General features: G+C 45.6%; 1 protein-coding gene across 3 annotated transcripts in view; it reads right to left on the bottom strand.

The window, feature by feature from the left end:
- Window positions 1-25,416, bottom strand: part of LOC138774354 (protocadherin Fat 4-like) — a 78,815-nt gene that overhangs the window by 36,670 nt on the left and 16,729 nt on the right. For all 3 annotated transcript variants that reach the window (XM_069955123.1, XM_069955125.1, XM_069955124.1), the window contains exons 17-25: window positions 25,105-25,242; window positions 17,428-17,644; window positions 14,499-14,660; window positions 13,945-14,096; window positions 12,802-12,973; window positions 10,279-10,487; window positions 9,320-9,502; window positions 8,277-8,496; window positions 3,207-3,340 (exon numbers count right to left, since the gene is read on the bottom strand). In XM_069955123.1, coding sequence (XP_069811224.1) covers window positions 3,207-3,340; window positions 8,277-8,496; window positions 9,320-9,502; window positions 10,279-10,487; window positions 12,802-12,973; window positions 13,945-14,096; window positions 14,499-14,660; window positions 17,428-17,644; window positions 25,105-25,242 — 1,587 coding nt within the window. The remainder of the gene's footprint in view (window positions 1-3,206; window positions 3,341-8,276; window positions 8,497-9,319; window positions 9,503-10,278; window positions 10,488-12,801; window positions 12,974-13,944; window positions 14,097-14,498; window positions 14,661-17,427; window positions 17,645-25,104; window positions 25,243-25,416) is intronic.

Raw genomic sequence — 25,416 nt, 5'->3', positions numbered from 1 at the left:
GAAAGGATAATAAAATATGTTGTAAATGACAAACAGAACAGGTAATGGAAAGGAATACAGAACAGATCGGTATATGTTAGCGATACATTTCGTCAATATCAGTATAATATATTATTATATATTGGGGCAATCATATAGATAAAGTCGGGAAATAAAGATTTAGAGATCAGTATGATTAAGGTCATTTTGGGAGTATAGATTCTCGGTAAGAGATCCAAGGCGACCAAATATTCAAGAATTTGTATCGGGTGTTGGATTCCCAATGAGATACTTCTTTTAGTCGGAACATTTGGTCGAGCTTTAAGAGCCATGTGTTTAGGGAAAGCACTTAGTAGGTACTAACAGACAGGCAGCTGACAGAAGGTGTCTGAAAAGTAACATTTGGGCGCCTTTCAAGTTTGGTGGGAATATAAGGAGTAGGGCACATTCTGGGGAGATTGGTATTTTGGTTTTGCATATAAGATTGCATTTGTCAAAGATAGTGTTCCACCATTTCTATATTATTGGACCAGTCCACCACATGTGTAAGAAGGAGCCATGGGCTGATTTGCAGCGCCAACAAGTTGCATCCTTTTGTGAGTTATAATGGGCAGACACTTCTGGTGTAATATCAAAAAACAAAAGGTGCAACAGCAACCCACAGGTGCAAGGGCTTACCGTATATATTCCTCCCAGTGTGCACACGGTAAACACCTACTCTCTTTACTGTGTGTACGCTGGGAGGAGTATATACGGTAAGCCCTTGCACCTGTGGGTTGCTGTTGCACCTTTGTTTTTTGTCTGTACTTAAGCCACAAGCAGGGTGCAACCTGCAGTGTGAACAGAGTCATAGATGTGCTGCCAAAATTTCTCTTTATATTTGGTGTAATATACCATCTGGATATAATTTGATATCCGTTTATATTCTATTTTTATGCATCTGGAGGACTTGTAGGGTGCTAGGAATACTGACTGAATTTCATCTTTAGTGAAAGTTTTATTCAAATCTTTATCCCAAAGTTTTATAAATGGGGGAGCAGTAGTAGGATGAGGAAGAATCAATTTTTTGTAAAGAAGTGAGATGGTTTTGGTTGGATAGTTTACGTGTGTCAAAATTTCCTCAAACCAAGTAGGGGGCTTGTGGAATTTAGGGTGTTTGCAGATATTTAGTAAATGTGAGCAGATATACAATAATAGGATAGTATGGGAGGAGGACATTTTGAGACAAGAGGATAACTCCTTGTTGCTTAAAGAGTAACTGTCATGTTTTTTTTTATTGCAGAAATCAGTAGTATAAGCGATTTTAAGAAACTCTGTAATAGGTTTCATCAGCCAAAAAAGCCTCCTTCTGTACTCAAGAAGCAATCTCCCAGCCTCTCCCCCTGACTTCTTATCTGTGCATTATCAGGCAAACACGTCTTCATTACAGAGAAGCCAGTGAAGACGGGTTCTGCTCTCTCCATTGTAAGCCTATGAAGGGGGGAGGGGCTGAGGGAGATGAGGGAGCAGGAAGAGGTGACATGAAGGTCAGCTGTTTGTAGACTCTCTGGGCAGCTAAAACGCTAAATTCAGGTGTCAGAAAGGTCAGTGCTTATCTATGAACTTACTGAGAGAACATTGCAGGGTGTTGTGCTGTGCAGGACTGCTCCGTGCTCAGTCACTCCTAACAGCCCCTCCCCCCCTCCATAGCCACATAATGGAGACAGAAATCCTGCTTCATTTGATGTGAGGGGGGAGGCTGGGAGATTGCTTTTTCAGTACAGAAGGAAACTCTTTTAGTACATAAAACCTATTACAGAGTTTCTTAAAACTGTTGAACTGTTGATATTTAAAGGACAACTCCGGCGGGACCCCCCCCCCCAAAAAAAACAACACAGACACACACAGACACCATACTCACCATCCCTCCGGTGACGATCGGGGCCAGACCGGGTATTTAACCACATTACAAAGTTATATAACTTTGTAATGTGTGTTAAATAAGGCAAAAAAAAAATTTCGCCGGAGTTGTCCTTTAATGTTTTCAGAAAAATGACCCTGAAATGACAGTTACGTTTTAAGGGACATCCATCTCTATCAGTAAGCGTGGAGAGAAGTGTTTGACACTTACGGATATGTATAGGGGTACTATTTTGCAAAGATTTATGGGCTCTGCTAATAATGTCTCTAATTTGCATCAAGGAGGAAGAGTAAGTGTTTTCAGAGTGTTTCTTGTTGAACCAGTCCCAAGCCCTGAATGTAGAGGTGATAAAGGGGGTTATATAGTTTGATCTACATGCTATTGTGGGAGAGGAAAAAAAGTAATGAGCGCAGAGGCTTTATTACCAGCTCTTCCTCTATAGAGATCCAGTCTTTTATTCTGGAGAGTAAAATTGCCCTCGCATAGGTCTCGGGGTCTGGTAAGCAGATGCCACCCCATTGCTTTGGATGTATGAGGAAGCGATTTGCTGTTCTTGGACGCTTAGAAGGCCAGATGAATTTATTTATCGTCTTCCTGATGGAAGCAAAAAATAAATTAGGGATGGGTATGGGGCAGGAGAGGTTTTCTTTTAGGATTTGCTACTGCTCTGGACAGTTCCTGTCTCGGCCAGAGATGTCAGCAGAGAGCACAGTGTCAGACTGAAAAGAAAACAACATTTCCCGCAGGACATACAGCAGCTGATTAGTATGGAAAGACTGGGGATTTTTAAATAAAAGTAAATTACACATCTATATAACTTTCTGAAGCCAGTTGATTTGAAAGAAAAAGATTTTCGCTGGAGTACCCCTTTAATGTTAATAGCAATGTTCATTCCCAATAATTGGTCCATGTAAAAGGGCCAACAATGATGACGATTGAGAAAATGCTCATTTAGTGCGGGCATTTAAATAATCATTATCGTGCAGAAATATCCCGATATAAATGGGTGATATGTGACATTAAAGGGCCACATGACTGAACTTGCAACTGCTTGTGACTGCCCATCTATCGGCCCATTTACGCCCATTGACGTGACCTCAGCCAATGTCCTTTATCAGCAGTGATGTAAGCATGAATGGCACATGACCACAGGTTACAGCATTCATGTGGAGAAATATGACATCATAATGCATGCTGCAAAATTAAATCTTGTTATTTATAGTAAATCTTTTCAGTCTTTGTATAATATAGTTTAATAAGGCTTCCAAATTATCATAGAATCAATGCTCATCCAGTACACAGAGTATCTCATATTGTAATCACTTACCTGGTAGAATGGCGCTGTCATGTTATTATGGGCTGTAACAGTAAGCATTGACTTTTCTTTCATTTCACGGTCGAGGTGACGTTTTACAATAATGTTCCCAAGTAGTTTATCTATATCAAACTGGTCATTGTCATCTGTAATCAGATAAATGGGTAGACGTCAGCAACTTCAAATAGTAAAAGTGTTGTGTCCATTGGTGGATTATAGAAGAAGGGTCAGCAGAAACTGTGTGGTGAGCACTAGCACCTAAAGGCAGCCGACACAGCTTGTGCCACTATGATGACTGCATTATGGTGCTGGTGGCAAAGGGCAAAGAGGTGCATTGGCCATTTCAGCAGGGTAAGGCTAGGTTCACACTGCGTTTTCAGCATCCGTTTAACGGATCCGTTTTTTTTAACGTCCAGAAAAATAGGGTCAGCAACGTTTTTTGGTCCGTTTTGGTCAGTCAAAAAAAACGGATCCGTTTTTTTTTTATAATGGAAGTCAATGGAAAAACGGATGCACACAAATGAATCTGTTTTTCGCAATCCGTTTATCATGCGTTTTTTGCAAAAAACGGATGCGTTAAACAGATGCTGAAAACGCAGTGTGAACCTAGCCTAAGTGGCTGGCTTCCTGTAAAAGATGCCATAGTATCATAGGTAATAGAGATGAAAAAAGACAAGAGTCCATCAATTTCAAGCTATAGAAACCGTACTGTGTTGATCCAGAGGAAGGCCAAAACCCTTATGAGGCAGATCCTTCCTGACTCCAAAATAGCAGTCAGAAAAATCCCTGGATCAACGTTCTATTACATAAAATCTAGTGCCCATAATTTGTAATATTTTTCAAGAAAAGCATCCAGGCCTCCATTGAACATATTTAATAAATCATCCATGACAACATCATGTGAGAGTTCCAAAGTCTCACAGCTCTTACAGTGCTGATCTTACAGTGCTGTGCTGATCATGACACCTTCTTTTCTCTAGACGTAGAAAATGCCATCTTGCCATGCTTATAGGTCTAGGTGACATGGTTACAGGCCTAGGGGACATGGTTACATGCCTAGGGGACATGGTTACATGCCTAGGGGACATGGTTACAAGCCTAGGTGTCATGGTTACAGGCCTAGGTGTCATGGTTACAGGCCTAGGTGTCATGGTTACAGGCCTAGGAATACCTCCCAACTTTTGCACAGAGGAAAGAGGGACAGTCATGGCAATGTGCCACGCCCCCCCGTAGCCATGCCCCTCATCACCTGTTACCATTACATAAAAAACAAATATTATCACCAGATCTTCACCACATAGTGACTTATCCCCCCCTTATACCATTACTACATAACATCCACTGTACACAGAGCAGTACTCTCCCTCAGCAGTCACCAGATAGCGGTAGATGAGGCTATACACAGAGCAGTACTCTCCCTCAGCAGTGACCATATAGTGGTAGATGAGGTTGTACACAGAGCAGTACTCTCCCTCAGCAGTGACCATATAGTGGTAGATGAGGCTGTACACAGAGCAATAATCTCCCTCAGCAGTGACCATATAGCGGTAGATGAGGCTGTATACCTGCAGACCTTATAGGTGATTGTATTGCAGGTATTCGGTGACTCACAGGGGACGTCTTCTCTGCTTCAGTTTTGTGTTTCTTGCCATCTTTCCCCTCCCCCTGTGCAGCAGTCCCCATAGAGTATAGCCCTCCCCCGTAGCAGCCCCTATATAGTATAGGCCCCATTCCTGTGCAGGAGACCCCCAAAAGCACATAGTATAGCCCCTTTGTAGTATGCCCCTTAGTATGCCCTTTAGTACCCCCTTAGTATGCCCTTTAGTACCCCCTTAGTATGCCCCTTAGTACCTTCTTATTGCCCCCTTTGTATGCCCCTTAGTACCTTCTTAGTACCCCCTTAGTACCTTCTTAGTACCCCCTTAGTATGCCCCTTAGTACCTTCTTAATATGCCCCTTAGTATGCCCCTTAGTAGCTTCTTAGTACCCCCTTAGTACCTTCTTAGTACCCCCTTTAGTACCTTCATAGTATGCCCCTTAGTACCTTCTTAGTATGCCCCTTAGTATGCCCCTTAGTACCTTCTTAGTATGCCCATTAGTACCCCCTTAGTATGCCCCTTAGTACCTTCTTAGTATGCCCATTAGTACCCCCTTAGTATGCCCCTTAGTACCTTCTTAGTATGCCCCTTAGTACCCCATTAGTATGCTCCTTAGTACCCCCTTAGTATGCCCCTTAGTACCTTCTTAGTATGCCCCTTAGTACCCCCTTAGTATGCCCCTTAGTACCCCCCTTAGTATGCCCCTTAGTACCCCCCTTAGTATGCCCCTTAGTACCTTCTTAGTATGCCCCTTAGTACCCCCTTAGTATGCCCCTTAGTTCCCCCTTAGTATGCCCCTAGTACCTTCTTAGTATGCCCCTTAGTACCCCCTTAGTATGCCCCTTAGTACCTTCTTATTATGCCCCGTAGTACTCCCTTAGTATGCCCCTTAGTATCCCCTTAGTACCCCCTTAGTATGCCCCTTAGTGCCCCCCTTAGTATGCACCTTAGTATGCCCCTTAGTACCCCCTTAGTATGCCCCTTAGTACCCCCTTAGTATGCCCATTAGTACCCCCTTAGTATGCCCCTTAGTACCTTCTTAGTATGCCCCTTAGTACCTTCTTAGTATGCCCCTTAGTACCCAATCTCGTGGAGCTTCTGGTGCAGGCTTCCATAGTTGCCAACAGTATGACCCGGTAAGCCCCGCCCCCATCGCGGTAAACCCCACCCCCGGCGCCCACCGGGGGGCTAACTAACCAGCAGAGTACGCAGGGCCAGAGGAGGAGAGATGCCATGGACAACAGGAAATATGGTAAGTATAATGGGACCCCCTGATGAAGGAGACGAAACGTACGTCGGGGTTTGGCGGCATCCAGGACGGGCAGTGAACTGTGGATGGGTATGTTCTGCACCTTGCTCAATGCACTTTAGCACTTAGTCACTTTGCCATGGACGGTCTAGTTAGGTCATTATTTGGGCTTTAGAGCCATTTATCTCGGTTACATATAGTATCAGTGTATGGTTGTTTGACTATCCCCTAGTAGCTTATAGCGTGTAGCAGCCTGCATTATCAGGTTACCCGGACCTGCCCATACCTGTGGTGTTGTTTTCCATGTGTGGTTTCTGATTTTTTACTGCTAATGTTGTTAATTTTTAACCAATAAAACTTTGAACTTCTATATTTTATTTGTATTGATTTCAGTTTATCATTACACGTAAGGTCTTCTTTTTCCCTTTATAGGATTATTATTGATTTGAGACTGTGTTTGTGACGTACATTACAATAGCTCAACATTGAGTATTTATACATATGTGCATGTGTGTATCCATTTTGGATGTACCCTTAGTAATATACCCCTGTTCTCTGCCCCTTAGTAATATCCCCCTGTGCTCTGCCCCTTAGTAATATACCCCTGTGCTCTGCCCCTTAGTAATATACCCCTGTGCTCTGCCCCTTAGTAATATACCCCCCTGTGCTCTGCCCCTTAGTAATATCCCCCTGTTCTCTGCCCCTTAGTAATATCCCCCTGTGCTCTGCCCCTTAGTAATATACCCCCCTGTTCTCTGCTCCTTTGTAATATCCCCCTGTGCTCTGCCCCTTAGTAATATACCCCTGTGCTCTGCCCCTTAATAATATACCCCCCTGTTCTCTGCTCCTTAGTAATATCCCCCTGTGCTCCCCCCTTAGTAATATCCCCCTGTGCTTTGCCCCTTAGTAATATCCCCCTGTGCTCTGCCCCTTAGTAATATCCCCCTGTTCTCTGCCCCTTAGTAATATCCCCCTGTGCTCTGCCCCTTAGTAATAATCCCCTGTGCTCTGCCCCTTAGTAATATCCCCCTGTGCTCTGCCCCTTAGTAATATCCCCCAGTGCTCCCCCCTTAGTAATAACCCCCTGTCCCCCCATAGTAATATCCCCCATTCCACCCCCTATCGTAATATCCCCCAGTGCTCCCCCCTTAGTAATATCCCCCTGTTCCCCCCTTAGTAATATCCCCCAGTGCTCCCCCCTTAGTAATATCCCCCTGTTCCACCCCTTAGTAATATCCCCCAGTGCTCCCCCCTTAGTAATATCCTGCTCCCCCCCAAGTTATTATATTCCAAAGTGCTCCCCCCTTTAGTAATATCCCCCGCCCCCCCATAGTAATAATCACACCTATTCTGTCACCATATTAATAATCCCCCCCCCCAAAAAAAAACATACAAACAAACAAACATTATACTCACCTTACAGCAACATCCAGCGGGTCACTGTCTCCTCTTCAGCCTGCAAAGAGCAGGCCGCCGCCCCCGCACACATCTTCTCCATCCAGCAGGCTCAGCGATATGAGGGAGAGGATGTGTGAGGGGGGCGGCAGCCTGACAGGTGCTGAGCGCTCGGAGGAGCGCGGTCCGGGAGGGGGGAGCTGAGAGATCAGCTGATCGGGCGGCCGGGGTGAGTTATGAGGCGGGCGGCCTGAGCGAGCGATGAGGCGGGCAGCTGGCCAGCCATTTGGGGGTGCCACCAGCGCCCTCAAGCTGTCGGTGCCCCGTGCTGTCGCCCGGCCCGCCCACCTCTAGAAACGGCCATGGGCCTAGGTGACATGGTTACAGGCCTAGGGGACATGGTTACAAGCCTAGGTGTCATGGTTACAGGCCTGGGTGTAATGGTTACAGGCCTGGGTGTCATGGTTACAAGCCTAGGTGTCATAGTTACAGTCCTAGGTGACATTGTTACAGGCCTAGGTGTCATGGTTATAGGCATAGGTGACATGGTTACAGGCCAAGGTGTCATGGTTACAGGCCTAGGTGTCATGGTTATAGGCATAGGTGACATGGTTACAGGCCAAGGTGTCATGGTTACAGGCCTAGGTTACATGGTTGTGTCTTGCTATTGTGGTTATAAGGCACTGCTAACAAAAATTCAATTAAAGTAAATTTAAACCCGATGGACTTCTCTATATGTAATCAATGAACGTGTGAACAAATATTCTTCTATATATTACTGCTTGTACAATGGAATAATACATTATAAATGATAATTATTAAGTAAAACATTTACATTACCGAGCAGACTGTAGACTATAAAAGCGTTATCTCCACTATCTTCATCAGTTGCGGTGATTTGGCCAACCACTGTGCCAACCGGTGCACTTTCTTCAACATACATAGGACTATACAGTGAAAACATGGGCTCCCAGTCATTGACATCCAGTATTTGGACAATAAGAGTAAGGTAGCCTTGTTTTCTATGTGGCATCCCTTCATCCTCCGCACAAATAAAAACCTATACGTGTAAAACAACCCATAGACAGTATATGTGATTAAACTTAACAATCATCCTTGAATTTTACTTGCAACAGCTGGAAAAATAAGAGTTGACACCTCTGATGTAGGGAGTATTTCCTGGCATAGACTCCACATACATAGATGACTAGGCCACTCATGCAGGTGGCAATTTAAAAACTTACAAAAAAATGTACAGACTTTTGAAAATGTATCTTAAATACCTATTCATTAAAGGGTATTCCACTCAAACATAACTTTTTATATGTTGCTGACCATGCTTAGACCAACAATTCATTCCATACTTATCTATTCAGCCACCTGCTCCCAGTTCTGAGCTGCTGCTCTCTGCTGAAGGCACAAAAAAATGTGTGAACTTTTCTCTCCCCCTCCCCTTCCTCCTTTCCGAGAGGGCTGATGTAAACAAGTCCCTATCTGCAACTTTGTAATGCTGGGAGGATTAATCACAGTCAGTTCATCAGAAACTAGACCTCAGATTAACCCTCCCAGCATTACAAAGAAGCTACAAAGTTGCAGATAAAGCTGGCCAGGGACTTGTTTACATCAGCCATCTCGAAAGGGAGGGGGGAGATGGGGGTACAGAGAGAAAAGCTTACACACAGTTTTTGTGTCTTCAGCAGAAAGCAGCAGCTGAGAACAAGGGAAGGAGACTGAATAAAAAATAACAACTATGGAATGAATTGTTAGTCTCACCATGGACAGTAACATATGAAAATTTATGTTTTACATAGCTTACCAAAACTACAGAAAACGAGTAAACCAGTTACATTGGTAAATCTATTTGTCATATATATAGCCCTGACCTGGAACTCATGGGATCCATTTTCAAAGTCAAAGGATATGGCTGCAAAGACTTTCCCATTGGTGGCATCTATAGTAAATGAGGTGGAGTGATTGTTCAGGAGAGAATATGTGAGAATACCGTTTGTGCCTGGATCCTTGTCCATTGCCTGAACCTGAGCAATGAGTGTAGGAACACTCTGCCCCTATAAAGTAGGAAAAGAACTGAATAAAGCAAATGTAAGTGATGCACATAAAGGAAAGCCAAACACGTTTATTGATGCTATACTGAGCATGCACACTCTCAGATCAGCACATGAGAAACTTTCAGGCCTCTTAAAGGGAATCTGTCACTATTTTATGCTTCCTGTATAAGGCAGCATATACTAGTGACATAAATTCTGAACAGATCAGTGTTCAGAATTCACTTACATTATTCTGCTCAGCGGTTCTCCTGATATGTAAGAGATTGGACTTTATGCTACACCACTCCCTCCACCCTACAGATCTTTATTGACAGCTGTCTACCTACATATATAGTATGGATAGTCAATTGCCAATCAACAGCTGGAGAGCAGAGTGTGCTAGTGCTCATGAATATCCAGGACTACTGGACACATGCACATAATGCAGAGGACTACTTATTGTTCTTGTTATTCAGGAGAATTTCTCAGAATCAGCTGCACAGAACAAGAAAAGTGGTACATCATTCTGTTCAGCTTCTCTGTCATTAGTTTATGCGACCCTTAGATAAGACAGCATAAACGTACTGACAAAGTCTCTTCAAAGGGGTTATTAAGCTTTAAAAAAAACATGTCAGCACAACTTTTGTCTCCAGTTCTGGTGTGGTTTGCAATTAGGCTACATTCACTTCAATGGAACCGAATTGCACAAAACCCAACAAAAAACGGAGACAAGAGTGGTGCTGTCTCTGGAAGAAAGTATCTAACTTTTTTATTTCCCTGTAATTACATATTCTCACCTCTTTTACAGTCACTTTTTCCAAAGACTTTTTGAAGACCGGAGCATACTGATTATCATTTTTAACAGTCACATGTACGATGGCTTCGCTGTATATCCAGGGCTTTTGAGAATCTGTTGCCCTCACAGTCACATTACTAGGAAAGTCTTCAATCTTTAGAAATGTCTTAGTTCTCATTATTCCAGACTCAGAATCCAGGACATAATAATCTATGTGTAAAAATGTACATAGAAGAATACATAAAACACATAAATCACATATCAAAGTCTAATTGTCTTGTAGAGTTTTATGTTCTTTGTTGACAGTCCCACTTAATATTTACAATGATATAAATCCAGCATAAGGCTATGTTCCCACACAGCATTTTTTCTCGGGCTGGGTTTTGTTGTTTCACTGCTCTACAATGGAACTGCCCTGCTGAATACAGGCTACCACCTACACAAGGTGATAGGGGATTGGTTGCTAAGTAGGGACTTCCCCCTTTCTAGAACATTCTTGACCATATATGGGTGTAAATTATACAGTATCCCTGATACTTTCTCTGTCATTACATATTTTGACTAGTCACCAAATGAAACACATAATAGATTGCTATTTACATAGGCAAATACAGATCTACCACCACTAGACAGTGAATAGAGACAACTGCTTCTGGCCCCATTCACTGTACAGTGTGTAGGAGCTGATCTGTGGGGGCACCAGGTGTCAGTACCCCGTCATTCAGTGACTGATGTGCTATACTGTGTTTAGCTGATCAGTATGTTTTCCCTGGGAAAACCCCTCTAAATCTAGTACTAGCGATTTTAAGAAACTCTGTAATAGGTTTTAGCCTCTTTCTTTACTTAAAGAGAACCAATCACGGAAGAATTTTTTTATTTTTTATTCCTTAATTCTATTTAAATTACTCTTTTATTAATATTTGTAAATAGAATTAATAAATTTGATGTCCGCGTTTTTAATTTATTCATGTCTCTCTTCAGTGTCACGCGCCGGCTCTTCTCAAAAGAGCCGGCGCGTGACAGGAAGCTCCCAGCAGGAAGAGCGGCAGGAAGAGCTCCCATGAGCCCTTGCCTGCCGCTCTGTAAATACACAGTGATCTCGCGCTATACAGCGCAAGATCGCTGTGTATATCTGTCCTAATTAAACCTATTAGTTTTCTCATGAAGATACAGACTGCATTTGCAGTCTGTATCTTTATAAGTAGACTTTATGGAGATACAGACTGCCTTTGCAGTCTGTATCTTATACTTTACCTACTCCTCTGTAGCGGTGCAGTAATGCCGGGCGTCATCTTGATGACGTCATTTGCTTTCCCGCGGTGCTTTCCAGTCATCAAGATGGCGCCCGGCTCACTACACTGCTACATAGGATTAGGTAAAGTATAAGTTACAGACTGCACAGGCAGTCTGTATCTTTATAAGTAGACTTTATGGAGATACAGACTGCCTTTGCAGTCTGTATCTTATACTTTACCTAATCCTGTGTAGCGGTGCAGTATTCCCGGGTACCGCCATCTTCATGACGTCAGTTGCATTCCACTGCTGGAACGCACCGCTGGAACGCAAGTGACGTCATCAAGATGGCGGCGCCCAGCAATACTTACACCGCTATACAGGATTGGGTACAGTATAAGATACAGACTGAAAAGGCAGTCTGTATCTTCAGGAATAGACTTAGGGAGAGAGAAACTTTTATTATAGGGACAGTTAATTTTAGGTGATTGGTTCTCTTTAAAAATCTGTTCCCCAGCCTCCCTCCACGCTTTTTATCTGTGCATCAGGCAAAGCTGAGGAGCAAAGTGAAGACAGATTTGCTGTGTTCATTATATTCTATGGAGGGGGGAGGGGCTGAGGGGAATGAGTGAGCAGGAAGAGGAGACACACATCTCTACCATTTGGAGACTGTCTGGGCACATAAAATGCTGGACCCAGAGGTCAGTAAGGTCAGTGCTTATCTGGGAGCTTGGTGAGAGAAGATTGCAGGATGTTGTTTTGTGCAGCCCTGCTTTTCTCCTCCCTGTGCTTACTCACCCCCCTCTCGGACCCCCCCCCCTCTATAGAGCATAATGGACACAGAAATCTTGCTTTGCCTGAAGGGAAGGGGGGGGGGGGGGTAGAGAAACAGCTTTTTGAGAAACTCCTTTGCCTAATAAAACCTAATATTACAGAGCTTCTCTAAATACTATTGATATTTATTGATTTCTGGAAAATGACATTTAAATGACAGTTACACTTTAAATTACTGGTGCTATAGTAAAACACTGGAAACCTGTATAGTGGAACCTTTAGTTATGCAGCCTTTAAAAAATGGAATGGGACCAAATAGTGCATTTAGTGCAGTGTTTCCAAGTACAAACCAGTCTGTAGCCAATGTAACCCATCATTGTAATGATCAATGAGGACACTATCAGTGCAGGTTCCTAGTGGTTGTAATCCACTCATCAGCAATCGTAGCGATATGTTAGAGAACACCAAATACATCTTAGAGCAGTAATAGTTATTATATGATGATGAACAATGTTACCTTCATTCTTCTTGTCCTCTATACTGTATATGAGTGAGGAGTGTACATAGAATGCTTTGATCTGTATTACATATGTATGAGACGCAGTCCAGGTATTGAGTGGTTCGGGATTATAAAAATCTGATGAGAAAACTGGCGCTGTAACGTTGCTTGGAGATATAGCCACAAACACCTTCATATAAAACAAGAACCGATAAAAACATCTGAGCATTATGTGCATTGTCGTACTATCGATGATATATATTATAAAAAGTTCTGGTCACACCATCAGCGTGTCCGAGCTGTCATATGACAAATGCACATGGCATAAGGAGGTCCATCAGAAGTTCCATTAAAGGGGTTGTTCACCAAAAGTTTTACTTCTATTAAAAAAATCACAAGTCTTTCAGTGCTTATCAGCTGCTGCATGTCCTGCAGGAAGTGGTGTATTCTCTCCAGTCTGACACAGTGCTCTCTGCTGCCATCTCTGTCCATGTCAGGAATTGTCCAAAGCAGTAGGAAATCCCACTGAAAAGAATATCACTTCCTGCAGGACATACAGCAGCTGATAAGTACTGGAAGACTTTAGATTTTTTTTTTTACAAATCTCTGGCCCTTTCTGGCACCAGCTGATTTCAAGATTTTTTATTTTTTTTGTGAACTACCCCTTTAAAGGGGTACTCCAGCAGGGGGCACTTTTTTGCTGGGACCGGGGAGGAGGTGGCTGAGGGAAAAGACGTCCACTCACCTCCCCGGTTCCAGCGGCGGGTCCCGCATCGTGGAGCTCCGGTGCCCGGTTCCCGGCCGCTTCCTGGTGTCTAGGGCGGGCCCAAGAAAATACGTCTCAACGTCTTGAAACGGATCCCGCCTCCATCACTGACTGGCTGAGCGGACCTAAGACGTCACGTCTCGGGCCCGCGTCAGACACCAGAAAGCGGCAGCTGGAACCGGGGAGGTGAGTGGACGTCTTTTCCCTCAGCCACCTTCTCCCCGGTCCCAGCAAAAAAGTGCCCCCCCCCGCTGGAGTACCCCTTTAAGGTTTTCATCATTCTGACAGCAAGTATAGAGCTACATGTTAGGGCTATTCATGACATCAAATTGTCACAAATTGACATAACTCCTATATAGATCAAGTGTGAAGAGAGCCTTGATAATGTGGAGTACCTTGACAGATGTGGATTGAGGTGGTGCCCCACTGTCAGTGCAGGTGACCGTGAAGGTATAATACTCAGGGGAGCCGTGCATTGGAAGGTCTTTTGTTAAAAAGATGTGGCCAGTTCCATTTGCTATTGAAAAAAGTTTCTCGCTGCTATCACCTAAAAAAAAAGAAGTTGAAGATATTAATCTGAATGCATGCCTATCATTCAACAAAATTCATGATGTCATAGAGATGTCAAAATGTTTAATTGGTCAGGGTCTGGGTGTTCACACCCTTCCCCTCCGCCCCATGGCTAGAACGAGGCGGGGGAAGTTCTCAGTTGAGCACTTCTCTCCCTATTTTGCTGTTCTCTCTCTCTCATTGCAGGATACAGGTTCTATAGTCTATGGAGCCTGTCACCTGCAGCGAGATTTTGAGAGAGTGCATTTAGCTCAAGTGATCGGTCTGAACACCCAGACTCTGACCGTCTTCGTCACATGTCAAATGTTTTGTTAAATGACAGAGCCCGTATTTCACATAATAATACTGAGATGTCACAAATACAAGCTCTTATGTGTACCTGAAATAGAATAGTGGATTCCTTCATCCATATCTGTATTTGGTTTTTTAGCATTAACATCAAAAATGATACTTCCTGTTTGAAATTCGCCATCCCATATTACCGTATGGTATACTGGATATTCCACTATAGGCCCTTCTTCATTGACATCTTCTACTTTCACTGAGAAAAATGAAACAACAGTGATTGAAGTTATCTGTTGTCAAGTATCATTGAGGTGGACATGCACTGTAGATGAGTTATCAGGTTACATTGAGGTGGACATGCACTGTAGATGTGTTATCAGGTCTCATTGAGGTGGGCATACACTGTAGATGTGTTATCAGGTCTCATTGAGGTGGGCATACACTGTAGATGTGTTATCAGGTCTCATTGAGGTGGGCATACACTGTAGATCTGTAATCAGGTCTCATTGAGGTGGGCATACACTGTAGATGTGTTATCAGGTCTTATTGAGGTGGGCATACACTGTAGATGTGATATCAGGTCTTATTGAGGTGGGTATACACTGTAGATGTGTTATCAGGTCTCATTGAGGTGGGCATACACTGTAGATCTGTAATCAGGTCTCATTGAGGTGGGCATACACTGTAGATCTGTAATCAGGTCTCATTGAGGTGGGCATACACTGTAGATGTGTTATCAGGTCTTATTGAGGTGGGCATACACTGTAGATGTGATATCAGGTCTTATTGAGGTGGGTATACACTGTAGATGTGTTATCAGGTCTCATTGAGGTGGGCATACACTGTAGATGTGATATCAGGTCTCATTGAGGTGGGTATACACTGTAGATGTGTTATCAGGTCTCATTGAGGTGGGCATACACTGTAGATCTGTAATCAGGTCTTATTGAGGTGGGCATACACTGTAGATGTGTTATCAGGTCTTATTGAGGTGGGCATACACTGTAGATGTGATATCAGGTCTTATTGAGGTGGGTATACACTGTAGATGTGTTATCAGGTCTCATTGAGGTGGGCATACACTATAGATGTGTTATCAGGTCTTATTGAGGTGGGCATACACTGTAGATGTGATATCAGGTCTCATTGAGGTGGGCATACACTGTAGATCTGTAATCAGGTCTTATTGAGGTGGGCATACACTGTAGATGTGTTATCAGGTCTTATTGAGGTGGGCATACACTGTAGATGTGATATCAGGTCTTATTGAGGTGGGTATACACTGTAGATGTGTTATCAGGTCTCATTGAGGTGGGCATACACTGTAGATCTGTAATCAGGTCTCATTGAGGTGGGCATACACTATAGATGTGTTATCAGGTCTTATTGAGGTGGGCATACACTGTAGATGTGATATCAGGTCTTATTGAGGTGGGTATACACTGTAGATGTGTTATCAGGTCTCATTGAGGTGGGCATACACTATAGATGTGTTATCAGGTCTTATTGAGGTGGGCATACACTGTAGATGTGATATCAGGTCTTATTGAGGTGGGCATACACTGTAGATGTGTTATCAGGTCTTATTGAGGTGGGTATACACTGTAGATGTGTTATCAGGTCTCATTGAGGTGGGCATACACTGTAGATCTGTAATCAGGTCTCATTGAGGTGGGCATACACTGTAGATGTTTTATCAGGTCTTATTGAGGTGGGCATACACTGTAGATGTGTTATCAGGTCTTATTGAGGTGGATATACACTGTAGATGTGTTATCAGGTCTCATTGAGGTGGGCATACACTGTAGATGTGTTATCAGGTCTTATTGAGGTGGGTATACACTGTAGATGTGTTATCAGGTCTTATTGAGGTGGGTATACACTGTAGATGTGTTATCAGGTCTCATTGAAGTGGGCATACACTGTAGATGTGTTATCAGGTCTCATTGAGGTGGGTATACACTGTAGATGTGTTATCAGGTCTCATTGAGGTGGGTATACACTGTAGATGTGTTATCACGTTTCATTGAGGTGGGCATACACTGTAGATGTGTTATCAGGTCTCATTGAGGTGGGTATACACAGTAGATGTGTTATCAGGTCTCATTAAGTTGGGCATACACTATAGATGTGTTATAAGGTCTCATTGAGGTGGGCATACACTGTAGATGTGTTATCAGGTCTCATTGAGGTGGGCATACACTGTAGATGTGTTATCAGGCATTTCCCCCGTGTTGTGACGTCATCACAACTCGGGGGAAAATGCCTTCCCACAGGAGTCCCAAGGCTGGCCCAGCAACTCACTTGCAAGCAGGTGTAGATTTGTATCATGATTTACCCTGCGAGTGGGCGTAAATTCTTGATAAGTTAGGCACAGGAGAAGGCCACACGTCCTCCCTGCCCACCCATCAGGCAAGCGGGGTATACGGTTGGCATACGTCAGGGGCACAATTTGATATTTTATTTTCTGTAAATTGTAAGTTTATTGTTTCCAGTGTATCTTGTGTTCTAAAAACTTCCTTATTCTCCACTGCAAAAAATGCATGTCTCAGTCTCATATATTCATACTCATATATTCATTCATATATTCTCATTTATTCTCCGATATGTTGTATTTCCTCCTCAATTCCTGCCATGATTTTATGTTGCCCTCTGAAAAAGCATCCTCTACTGTATTATTACCAGCCTTACTGCACTCTTTTTGTACCCATAAACAGCAATGGGATCCCATAAACAGCAATGCAACGTATATTCTCGTAAAAATGATTTTACGAAAATATACGTTGTGTGAACATAGCCTTAATTTGTATATTTCTGACATCTAGATATTGTTGTTAGAATCTCCTTAACTTCCATCCAACTCTTACTCCATACAATTACTGAAGGAAATTGGTTCCACTCCCTCCTTTCCATCATTCCCATGTATTTCTGATTTATAAAGTTACAAGTACAAAGAGATAATCATAGTTACACCTCATATACTTTTGGATGTAGATTATAATAATAAATAGGGTTACAGTTACCTATGACGGTGGCCGTGTTCTCCACATGAGGGTTTCTTGGGCTTTGAGCAATCACTGTCAACACGTGTTCTGTGCTTGTCTCAAAGTCTAATGGCTTCAGGTTGGAGATACAACCAGACTCCTCTCCAATGTAAAACAAGTCAGAGACTTCAATGAAGGAATAAAAAATAACAGCATTGGGCCAAATGTCGGAATCCTCTGCAGAAACATTTAAAATCTAAATAAAGACAGCAAAAAAAACCCACTATTAATACAGTAATATTATTGTAGGCTATAAATGATCATGTAAATATAGAGATGAACTATAAAGAGGGATGGATTTGGAAAAAAAAAATATTGTTGGCCAGAAAATACAAAAGAGAGGCATGTTCCAGTTCTATGTATCAAAATATAAAGAAAGGGGGCAGTTATTATTTATAGAAAAATATAAGCCCTACATCTTAAATGAGAAGGGTTGTTCAATGTCAGAGTCTAAGGTTCCTTCACATTTGATATAAAAAAAAATAGCAGCATGCAGCAGTATATCTAACTGTAAGATATTGGACAACTTGATGGAACTGGACTCCATAAGTCGATGGCGGTGACAGCAGTGGTGTCTGGATCTAGCATGATCAACAGATCTAGCAGATGACAGTGTTTATGTGAAGAGAGCTTTATCCATGTTGTGCAACTACTTAATAAAAAATAAGTAGGGGGGCGTGGCCTGGACATGGCGCTGTACAGACGCGTGGTGTGAGAGCTCCGTCCTGCAGCCAGCCCTCACCGCCTGCTGACAGCGTCTTATCGCCTCAGACCGGAGCCTACATGCCGGGGAAGCCTCGGCGGAGACCCTCCCCGCCTCTCACCGGTACTCACGGCCGTACCCGCAGCGGAATCAGGCGATTTCTCTCCTCCACCGCTGTGCCTAACTCTCGCGCGGGCCAGTCCAAGATGGCCGCCAGCATTGCTCCATCCGCGGCTGCGGCCGCCGCTGCCGGACAGGCCGGGCCTGCACATGAGGGGGCGCCTGCTTTGTCCCAGGACTTCCCTGCCCTGCTCCGGGACCAGCTCACGCCAGATGTATCCTCCGCCTCCGCCTCCAGCCCGTCCGGGCCCACCGGTAAGGAGCTCTGTGCCCTGCAGTCACAAATGGCCGCCATGCCCACTAAAGCTGATATGGAGGGCTATATTAAGCGTATGGAGGCCGTCTGTAAAACAGAGATAAGAGCCCTCAGAGATGACCTGATCTCCCTATCCACTACGGTCCAATCTCTGGAGCATGCCACTGGGGATTTACAGGATGAACTGCAGACTCACAGGTCCCAACTAGATCTCCACACCCAGCAGATCCAGATGCTCTATGACATGGCGGACGACGCGGAAAACCGCAACCGCCGTAATAACATTCGGGTACGGGGGATCCCTGAGTCTGTCAAGCCCCAAGATCTTATGCATACGCTCCAGGGCATTTTCAATCCACTACTGGGCAAGCCTCCATCGGCACCCCTGGAAATGGACCGTGCGCATAGGACTCTCGGCCCCCCCAGCAATGATCCTGCTAGACCCCGGGATGTGGTGTGCAGGATCCACTACTTCCAGATTAAGGAAGCTATCATGCGCAAGGCAAGAGATCGGGGGCCGATAGACTTCAATGGGGCGGCTGTCCAGTTACTCACGGATCTATCCCGCACGACTCTGGCCAAGAGACGAGCGCTCCGCCCACTGCTTGCTGCGCTTCGGGATCGCAATGTCTCCTACTCATGGGGGTACCCTTTTCAGCTGCAGATCCGGCACCCGGCGGGCAACATCCACCTCCGTACGCCATCTGATCTCCCAGCGGTGTTAGAGACTTTGGACCTTCCCCGAGTCAGTATCTCAGAGTGGCCGTTCCATCCGCCACTTCCCCATGGAGCTGGGCCTGATCGCCCTGGCCCCCGAAGGCCTCCACCGGAAAGGAGGCGCAGGCGGCGATCTCCAGAACCACCACCGGCTGACCTGTGAAGACAGGCCTCGTGCGGCCTCTTGAAATTGGCCGTGGATTGACCTACCCTGGACTTGCAGGCCACTACTTGGCGATTGCCTGTGGGGTGACCTGATGCCTACTTCCCCTGTGACCTCCTAACCCCCCTATCCCATTCCCTTCTCTGCCCTTCCCGGTCCTCTCCTCCCTTTCTTCCCCCCCTAATTCTTCCCCGTCCCTTTCCTTCCCTACTTTCCCTTACCTCTAGGCACCTCACGGCGATGCTTGGGACTCTATGTATACTGCAACATGGGACCTTGTCTTGGGGGGCTGATATGCCCTGGCCTCCCTATAATTTTGGGGGTGGGCGGGGGGACGCTGTGGCTCCCTTTTGTTGTCTGTTGGGGGGCTCGGGGGATTTCGATCCCTCTTATAGGATCGTGGGGGGGTTGCTGTGCGTGCGGGCCGCGCGCCGGCGTCGCCGCCGCTGGTCTTCACCTTGTTATCCCTTTTGCTGGTGGCGTCGCCTGCGCTCGGCGCCTGCGGGCACGGCGTCCTCATTGGTGTTTTGTCTCCCTGTTTTCGTCTCCCTGTTCATGTCCTGGTTTATGCATTGCCACAGCTCAGCCCAAATCTGCTCTGGTAGAAAATTAGTTTTTTGTTATTGTTATTATTGCTTCTGAATTTTCAATGTTCGGGCGGTGAGGTGCTGGGGACGTACGGTATCTTTTTATCTGCTTCTCCAGTCACTTCCCACATAGCTCACCTGAAGTGTTTGAGATAAACACAGTTACACGTTAGTGTATTTCTTTTCCTCCGTCCTTAGTGGATTGAGGCGGACAGATTGTCTACTTTTCTGTCCTTATCCTTCTCTCTTTCCTTTTTACTCTTCCTTCTTCCGGGTAATTGAGGACCCCTCTCTTCGGGTCTCTCTGGTTGCCCCCTCTATCATCTCCCCTTCTTCCTCTCTCTCTTATCCTTTTTTTCCCCCTCCCCCTTCCCAGTTTCCCCCTCACCATGAATTCCCTCCAGATCACTACACTGAATGTCAGGGGCTTTAACAAACCTGAGAGGCGTTCGCAGATACTTTACCATATGCACAAAAAGAGGGCTCACATCTTGTTGCTCCAGGAAACCCACTTCAAAACGGGACATGTCCCGTCTATACCTAATCGATACTACAGTCAGTGGTTTCACAGTACTAATGCAAATGCCAGAACGAAGGGAGTAAGCATAGCTCTACACAAATCGCTACCTGTATCCGTACTAGATACTTGCATTGACCCGGAGGGACGGTACCTTTTTCTAAAGCTCCAACTGGCTGAGAGAGTGTTTACTATTGCTAATTTTTATCTCCCCAACCAGAACCAGGTCCGGATGGGACGGCGATATCTCAGGGAGCTGACTCGTTTTGCCGATGGCCTCCTGATTACCGCAGGAGACTTTAACCTGGTGTTGGACCGTCGGGTGGACTCCTCCTCGGGCAGATCCTCCATCTCTCCCACCCAGCTACGTGCTCTCAAAAGGTCGCTTTTCGACAATAGGCTGGTGGACGTGTGGCGGATACTTCATCCAGGGGTGAGAGACTATACGTACTATTCCTCGGTCCATGACTCTTATAGTCGGATAGATTTCTTCCTCATTGATCACCACCTGCTTTCCTGGCGCCCTTCGACATCCATAGACCCGATAGTGTGGGCGGATCACTCCTCGGTGTCCTTGTCCCTTCCCCTCCCCAATCAGATACCACGGGAGGGATCCTGGCGCCTCAACCCTAACCTCCTGAAGGATGTAGTATGCCAGGCTAATATCAAGACTGCTATAGCTGACTTCCTGAATAATCACAGGGCAGATGAGACACCTTTACCCACCCAGTGGGAGGCACTCAAGTGCGTGCTTCGGGGGGTCCTTATCCAAAATGGTGCCAGACTAAAACGCGCCCATGGTGCTAAAATTCAAGCCCTGCTCGCTAAGATACAACAGGACGAGCTGGCCCATAAGCAATCCCTGAACCCTGAGGTCTTGGCGTCCTTGTTGGAGGCTAGGACTCAATTGAAGGCCCTAATTGATCAAAAATACACCCGCTTCCGGGAACGACTACGTCGTTTCTACTATGAGCACTCCAACAAATGTGGCGCACCCTTGGCCAGATTTCTCCACCCCAAAACGGGCAGCTCTTTTGTACCCTCTATTGTCGCGAGACATGGCACTACGCACGACCCCGCAGACATTGTCGCGGTCTTTCGGGAGTATTACCAGGCCTTATATAACCTTAAAGGGCCTCTGCATGATATGGACGATGATACCTTCCGAGCAAAAGTGGATTCATATGTCACTTCCACGGCACTGCCTACTCTCTCTGGGGAAGAGGCGGCCGCACTGGATTCCCCATTCTCTGAGGCCGAAGTGGCATTAGTCATTAAGAATACGCCCAATGGGAAGAGCCCGGGTCCGGATGGGTTTACTGCCCCCTTCTACAAATTGTTTTCTCCCCTGCTCACCCCTTTTTTAACCCGGGTCTTCAACTCTATCTCCCCTTCCTGCTCTTTCCCCTCCCAATCCCTGATGGCCACTATTGTAGTACTCCCGAAACCTGGCAAGGACACGTCCCTGTGTGCTAGTTATCGCCCAATATCATTGATAAATTCAGATATAAAATTTTTCTCTAAAATGATAGCGAGTAGACTGGCACCATTGCTCCCTGCTGTTGTCCATACTGATCAAGTGGGCTTTGTCCCCCGCCGTGAAGCGCGGGACAATCTCAACAAGACTTTGTTGTTGATGTCGCATGCCCAGGGGACGCGGTCCCCAGCTTGCCTGATATCGATCGACGCCGAGAAAGCGTTCGACCGCGTCCACTGGGCATTCCTGCGGGCAACGCTGGGGCAGGTTGGCCTGGGGGAGGAGATGCTGGGCAAAATTATGGCTCTGTATAATGGCCCCACAGCTAGGGTTAAAGTCAATGGCCTCTTATCGACTCCTCTGTCGATCGCAAATGGGACTCGACAGGGCTGCCCGCTGTCCCCGCTGCTCTATGTTTTAGCCATGGAACATTTGGCGGTGGCCTTGCGGGCATCTCCGGACATTTCGGGTATCCGTCTGGGAGGCTCCCATTATAAGGCGGCGCTCTATGCGGACGACCTGTTACTCTATGTATCCGATCCAGCTGTGTCCATTCCTGCGGTCCTCAGAGAATTTGATCTGTATGGCCTAGTTAGCAACTTCAAGGTGAATTATTCAAAGACCGAAGCCTTAAATGTCTCCCTCCCGGCTACCCTGGTGCGTCAACTACGCGACTCAGTCTCCTTTAAGTGGCAATCTCGAGCCCTCAAGTACCTAGGGGTGTGGGTCCCCACGGACCTGACTTCCTTATTCTCTCTCAATTTCCCCCCCCTGTTGGCCCGTACGAAAACAGACTTATCAAACTATAACCGTGCCTGCCTCTCCTGGTTTGGTAGGATTAATGTCCTTAAGATGGATGTCCTCCCTAGATTCCTGTATCTTTTTCAGGCCCTACCGGTTTGCATCCCGAGCATTTTTCTGAAACAATTACAAACCCTCTTTCGCAGGTTTGTCTGGGGCTCAGTGCGCCCGCGCATTAAGTACAAAACGCTTACGCGGACTAAACAGAACGGCGGAGCCGGCCTCCCCGATTTTTCCTTGTATAGCAAGGCCTGTATATTGCTGCGCCTAGTTGACTGGTTTCATAGAGCTTCTGATAAACAGTGGGTTGCGGTTGAAGGGGCGCTGTCCCCTGTACCTCTTCGGTCCTTGCCCTGGATATTCCCGGTACATCGCCCTCCGCTGGCTTCTTTTCCCCCGATTACTAGATACTTTTTACAGGCTTGGGACCGGCTCCTCCCACTTTACAACCTCTCACGCCGCCCGGGGCTTATGAGCCCCCTATTTGGAGACCCGGCCTTCCCACCGGCCTGTGACCGACCCACCTTTTTGCTTTGGTCGGCCTCGGAGGGCGCCAGGATCAGCCAGGTTCTGGGGTCAGCAGCTGTGATCCAGCCATTAGAGGAGTTACAGGATCTCTGCCCGGGGAGGAAGCTGCCCTGGTTGGAGTACGAACAGTTAAAGGCATATTTGGCCCGACACTTTCCGGGAGGCATTCGTATCACTGAACAAACTGAGCTAGAATCTCTGCTCCTGCAACAGTCACCTCCGGAGAGAGCCATCTCCCAATTATATCGCCTCCTACTGGCTAAAGATGCAGACCAGGTCCTGCCTTACATCTCGGCCTGGGAACGGGAACTCGGTGTTACACTCTCTGAGCCAGACCTGGTGAAAATATTCACTCTCACGCATAAATGGCCTTTGGCCTGCCATGCTCAGGAGAAGAATTTTAAAATTCTAACGCGATGGTACCGTTGCCCCTCTCTGCTCCATAAGGTATACCCAAACGTTCCTGATACGTGCTGGCGCTGCATGACTGCTGTGGGATCTATGCTTCATATTTGGTGGGATTGCCCCACGCTGCGACCCTTTTGGGAAGCGGTCTTCGAGATCTATAATGTAGTTACAGATAAAGATGTGGCCCCCTCTCCTGCCTTGGCCTTGCTTTCCCTGGTGCCTGGCCCCTCCTCTGCTGCCAAGAAGGGTTTGCTGCGCCACTTTCTGACGGCGGCTAGAACTGTCATCCCTAGACACTGGAAGTCCACGGTAGCACCTTCCGTTGCTGAGTGGGTTCTCGAGATGGACTTTATTTACCGAATGGAGTCTTTGACAGCGGAGGAGCAGGGCCGCAGCAAGAAGGTGGAGCGTACCTGGCTCCCATGGCTCACTTTTAAGGCAGACGCCTCTCTGGCACGATGGCTGGCGTAGCAGCCCTCTTTTGGCAATCTATATGTACTCCTGACACTCTGGGGGGAGTTCAGGTGGGGGTTCCTCCCCGCTCCTCCCTTCCCCATCCCCCCCGCCCTCCCTTCTTTCCCCTCTTTTCTTTCTCTTTTCTTTCTTTCTTGTTCTTTCTTCACTTCCTATATATTTTTCTTTTTTTTCTATCTCCGTGTTCTTGCAAATATATTTGCCTGTTATTGTTATAGCTTACGTATCTCTATTAGGTCACTAGGTGACCCTTCACACTAGCATCTGTTTCGCTACGTTTCGGCGACATTTCTTTGCCTATGCTGTTTGTTGGAGGACTTGTTACCTCCTGACTGCCTCTTTATGGGGAACGTACAAGCCTAGCTACCTGGCTTCTCCTCGCACTTTGTCTATTTTACTTATTTGTTCATTCTCTCCTTACTTATTTATAGGCTGATATCTTCTCTGTGCAGGAGTATCCTATCTCCTCTTTGCTTGTTCTGTTGTGAAAAACTGTCAATAAATCTTGATTTACAAAAAAAAAATAAAAAATAAGTACTGTATTTTTATTGGTTAAAGGGGTAAATGAAAAAAAATATATACCTAAAATAAACATAACAATCAAGAAGAACTGACCGCTCAGTCAGTCAGTGACCGCAGAGATGCCCCGCCTCAGTCACTGATTGGCTGAGCGAGCATTTCTGGGCTAGGTCATGGCATCACAGGATCGGGAGATCAGAGGGGGACTGTGAGTGGTGGCAATGCAGGCACATGGGGACAGGTAAGTATCCCTTAATTGTTCTGTCCCCCCCCCTCCATGATTTATTTCTATTTGCCCAGAGTTTTCCTTCAATTCAGAATACATATTAAGTAATGTTACTAGTGTTATATGTATACGTATACTTAATTTATTGATGCATTATTACCACGTGAGGAGGTTCATTTTCTTTTATTGTAATGTTGTATATATTCCTTTTAAAGACGGGCTTGTTATCATCAACATCCTGCACAGTGACATGGATAAGTGCTGTAGAAGACAGTGGTGGGATCCCAGAATCTTGAGCCTGTAGAAAAATAATTGTAATATATAACCCAGTGTGGCCACTAAAATTATCTATCCGGGGGGTAGGGGCATTGTCATTAAAGACATCAATAGGATAAACCATTAAAGTCACGTAGGGGCATTGTCATTAAAGACATCAATAGGGTAAACCATTAAAGTCCAGTAGGGGCATTGT

Source organism: Dendropsophus ebraccatus, chromosome 15, assembly GCF_027789765.1.
Source record: "Dendropsophus ebraccatus isolate aDenEbr1 chromosome 15, aDenEbr1.pat, whole genome shotgun sequence".
NCBI classification, from domain to species: Eukaryota; Metazoa; Chordata; class Amphibia; order Anura; family Hylidae; genus Dendropsophus; species Dendropsophus ebraccatus.
Note: the sequence above shows the minus strand (reverse complement) of the source record. Positions and strands in the feature narration are given on the sequence as shown.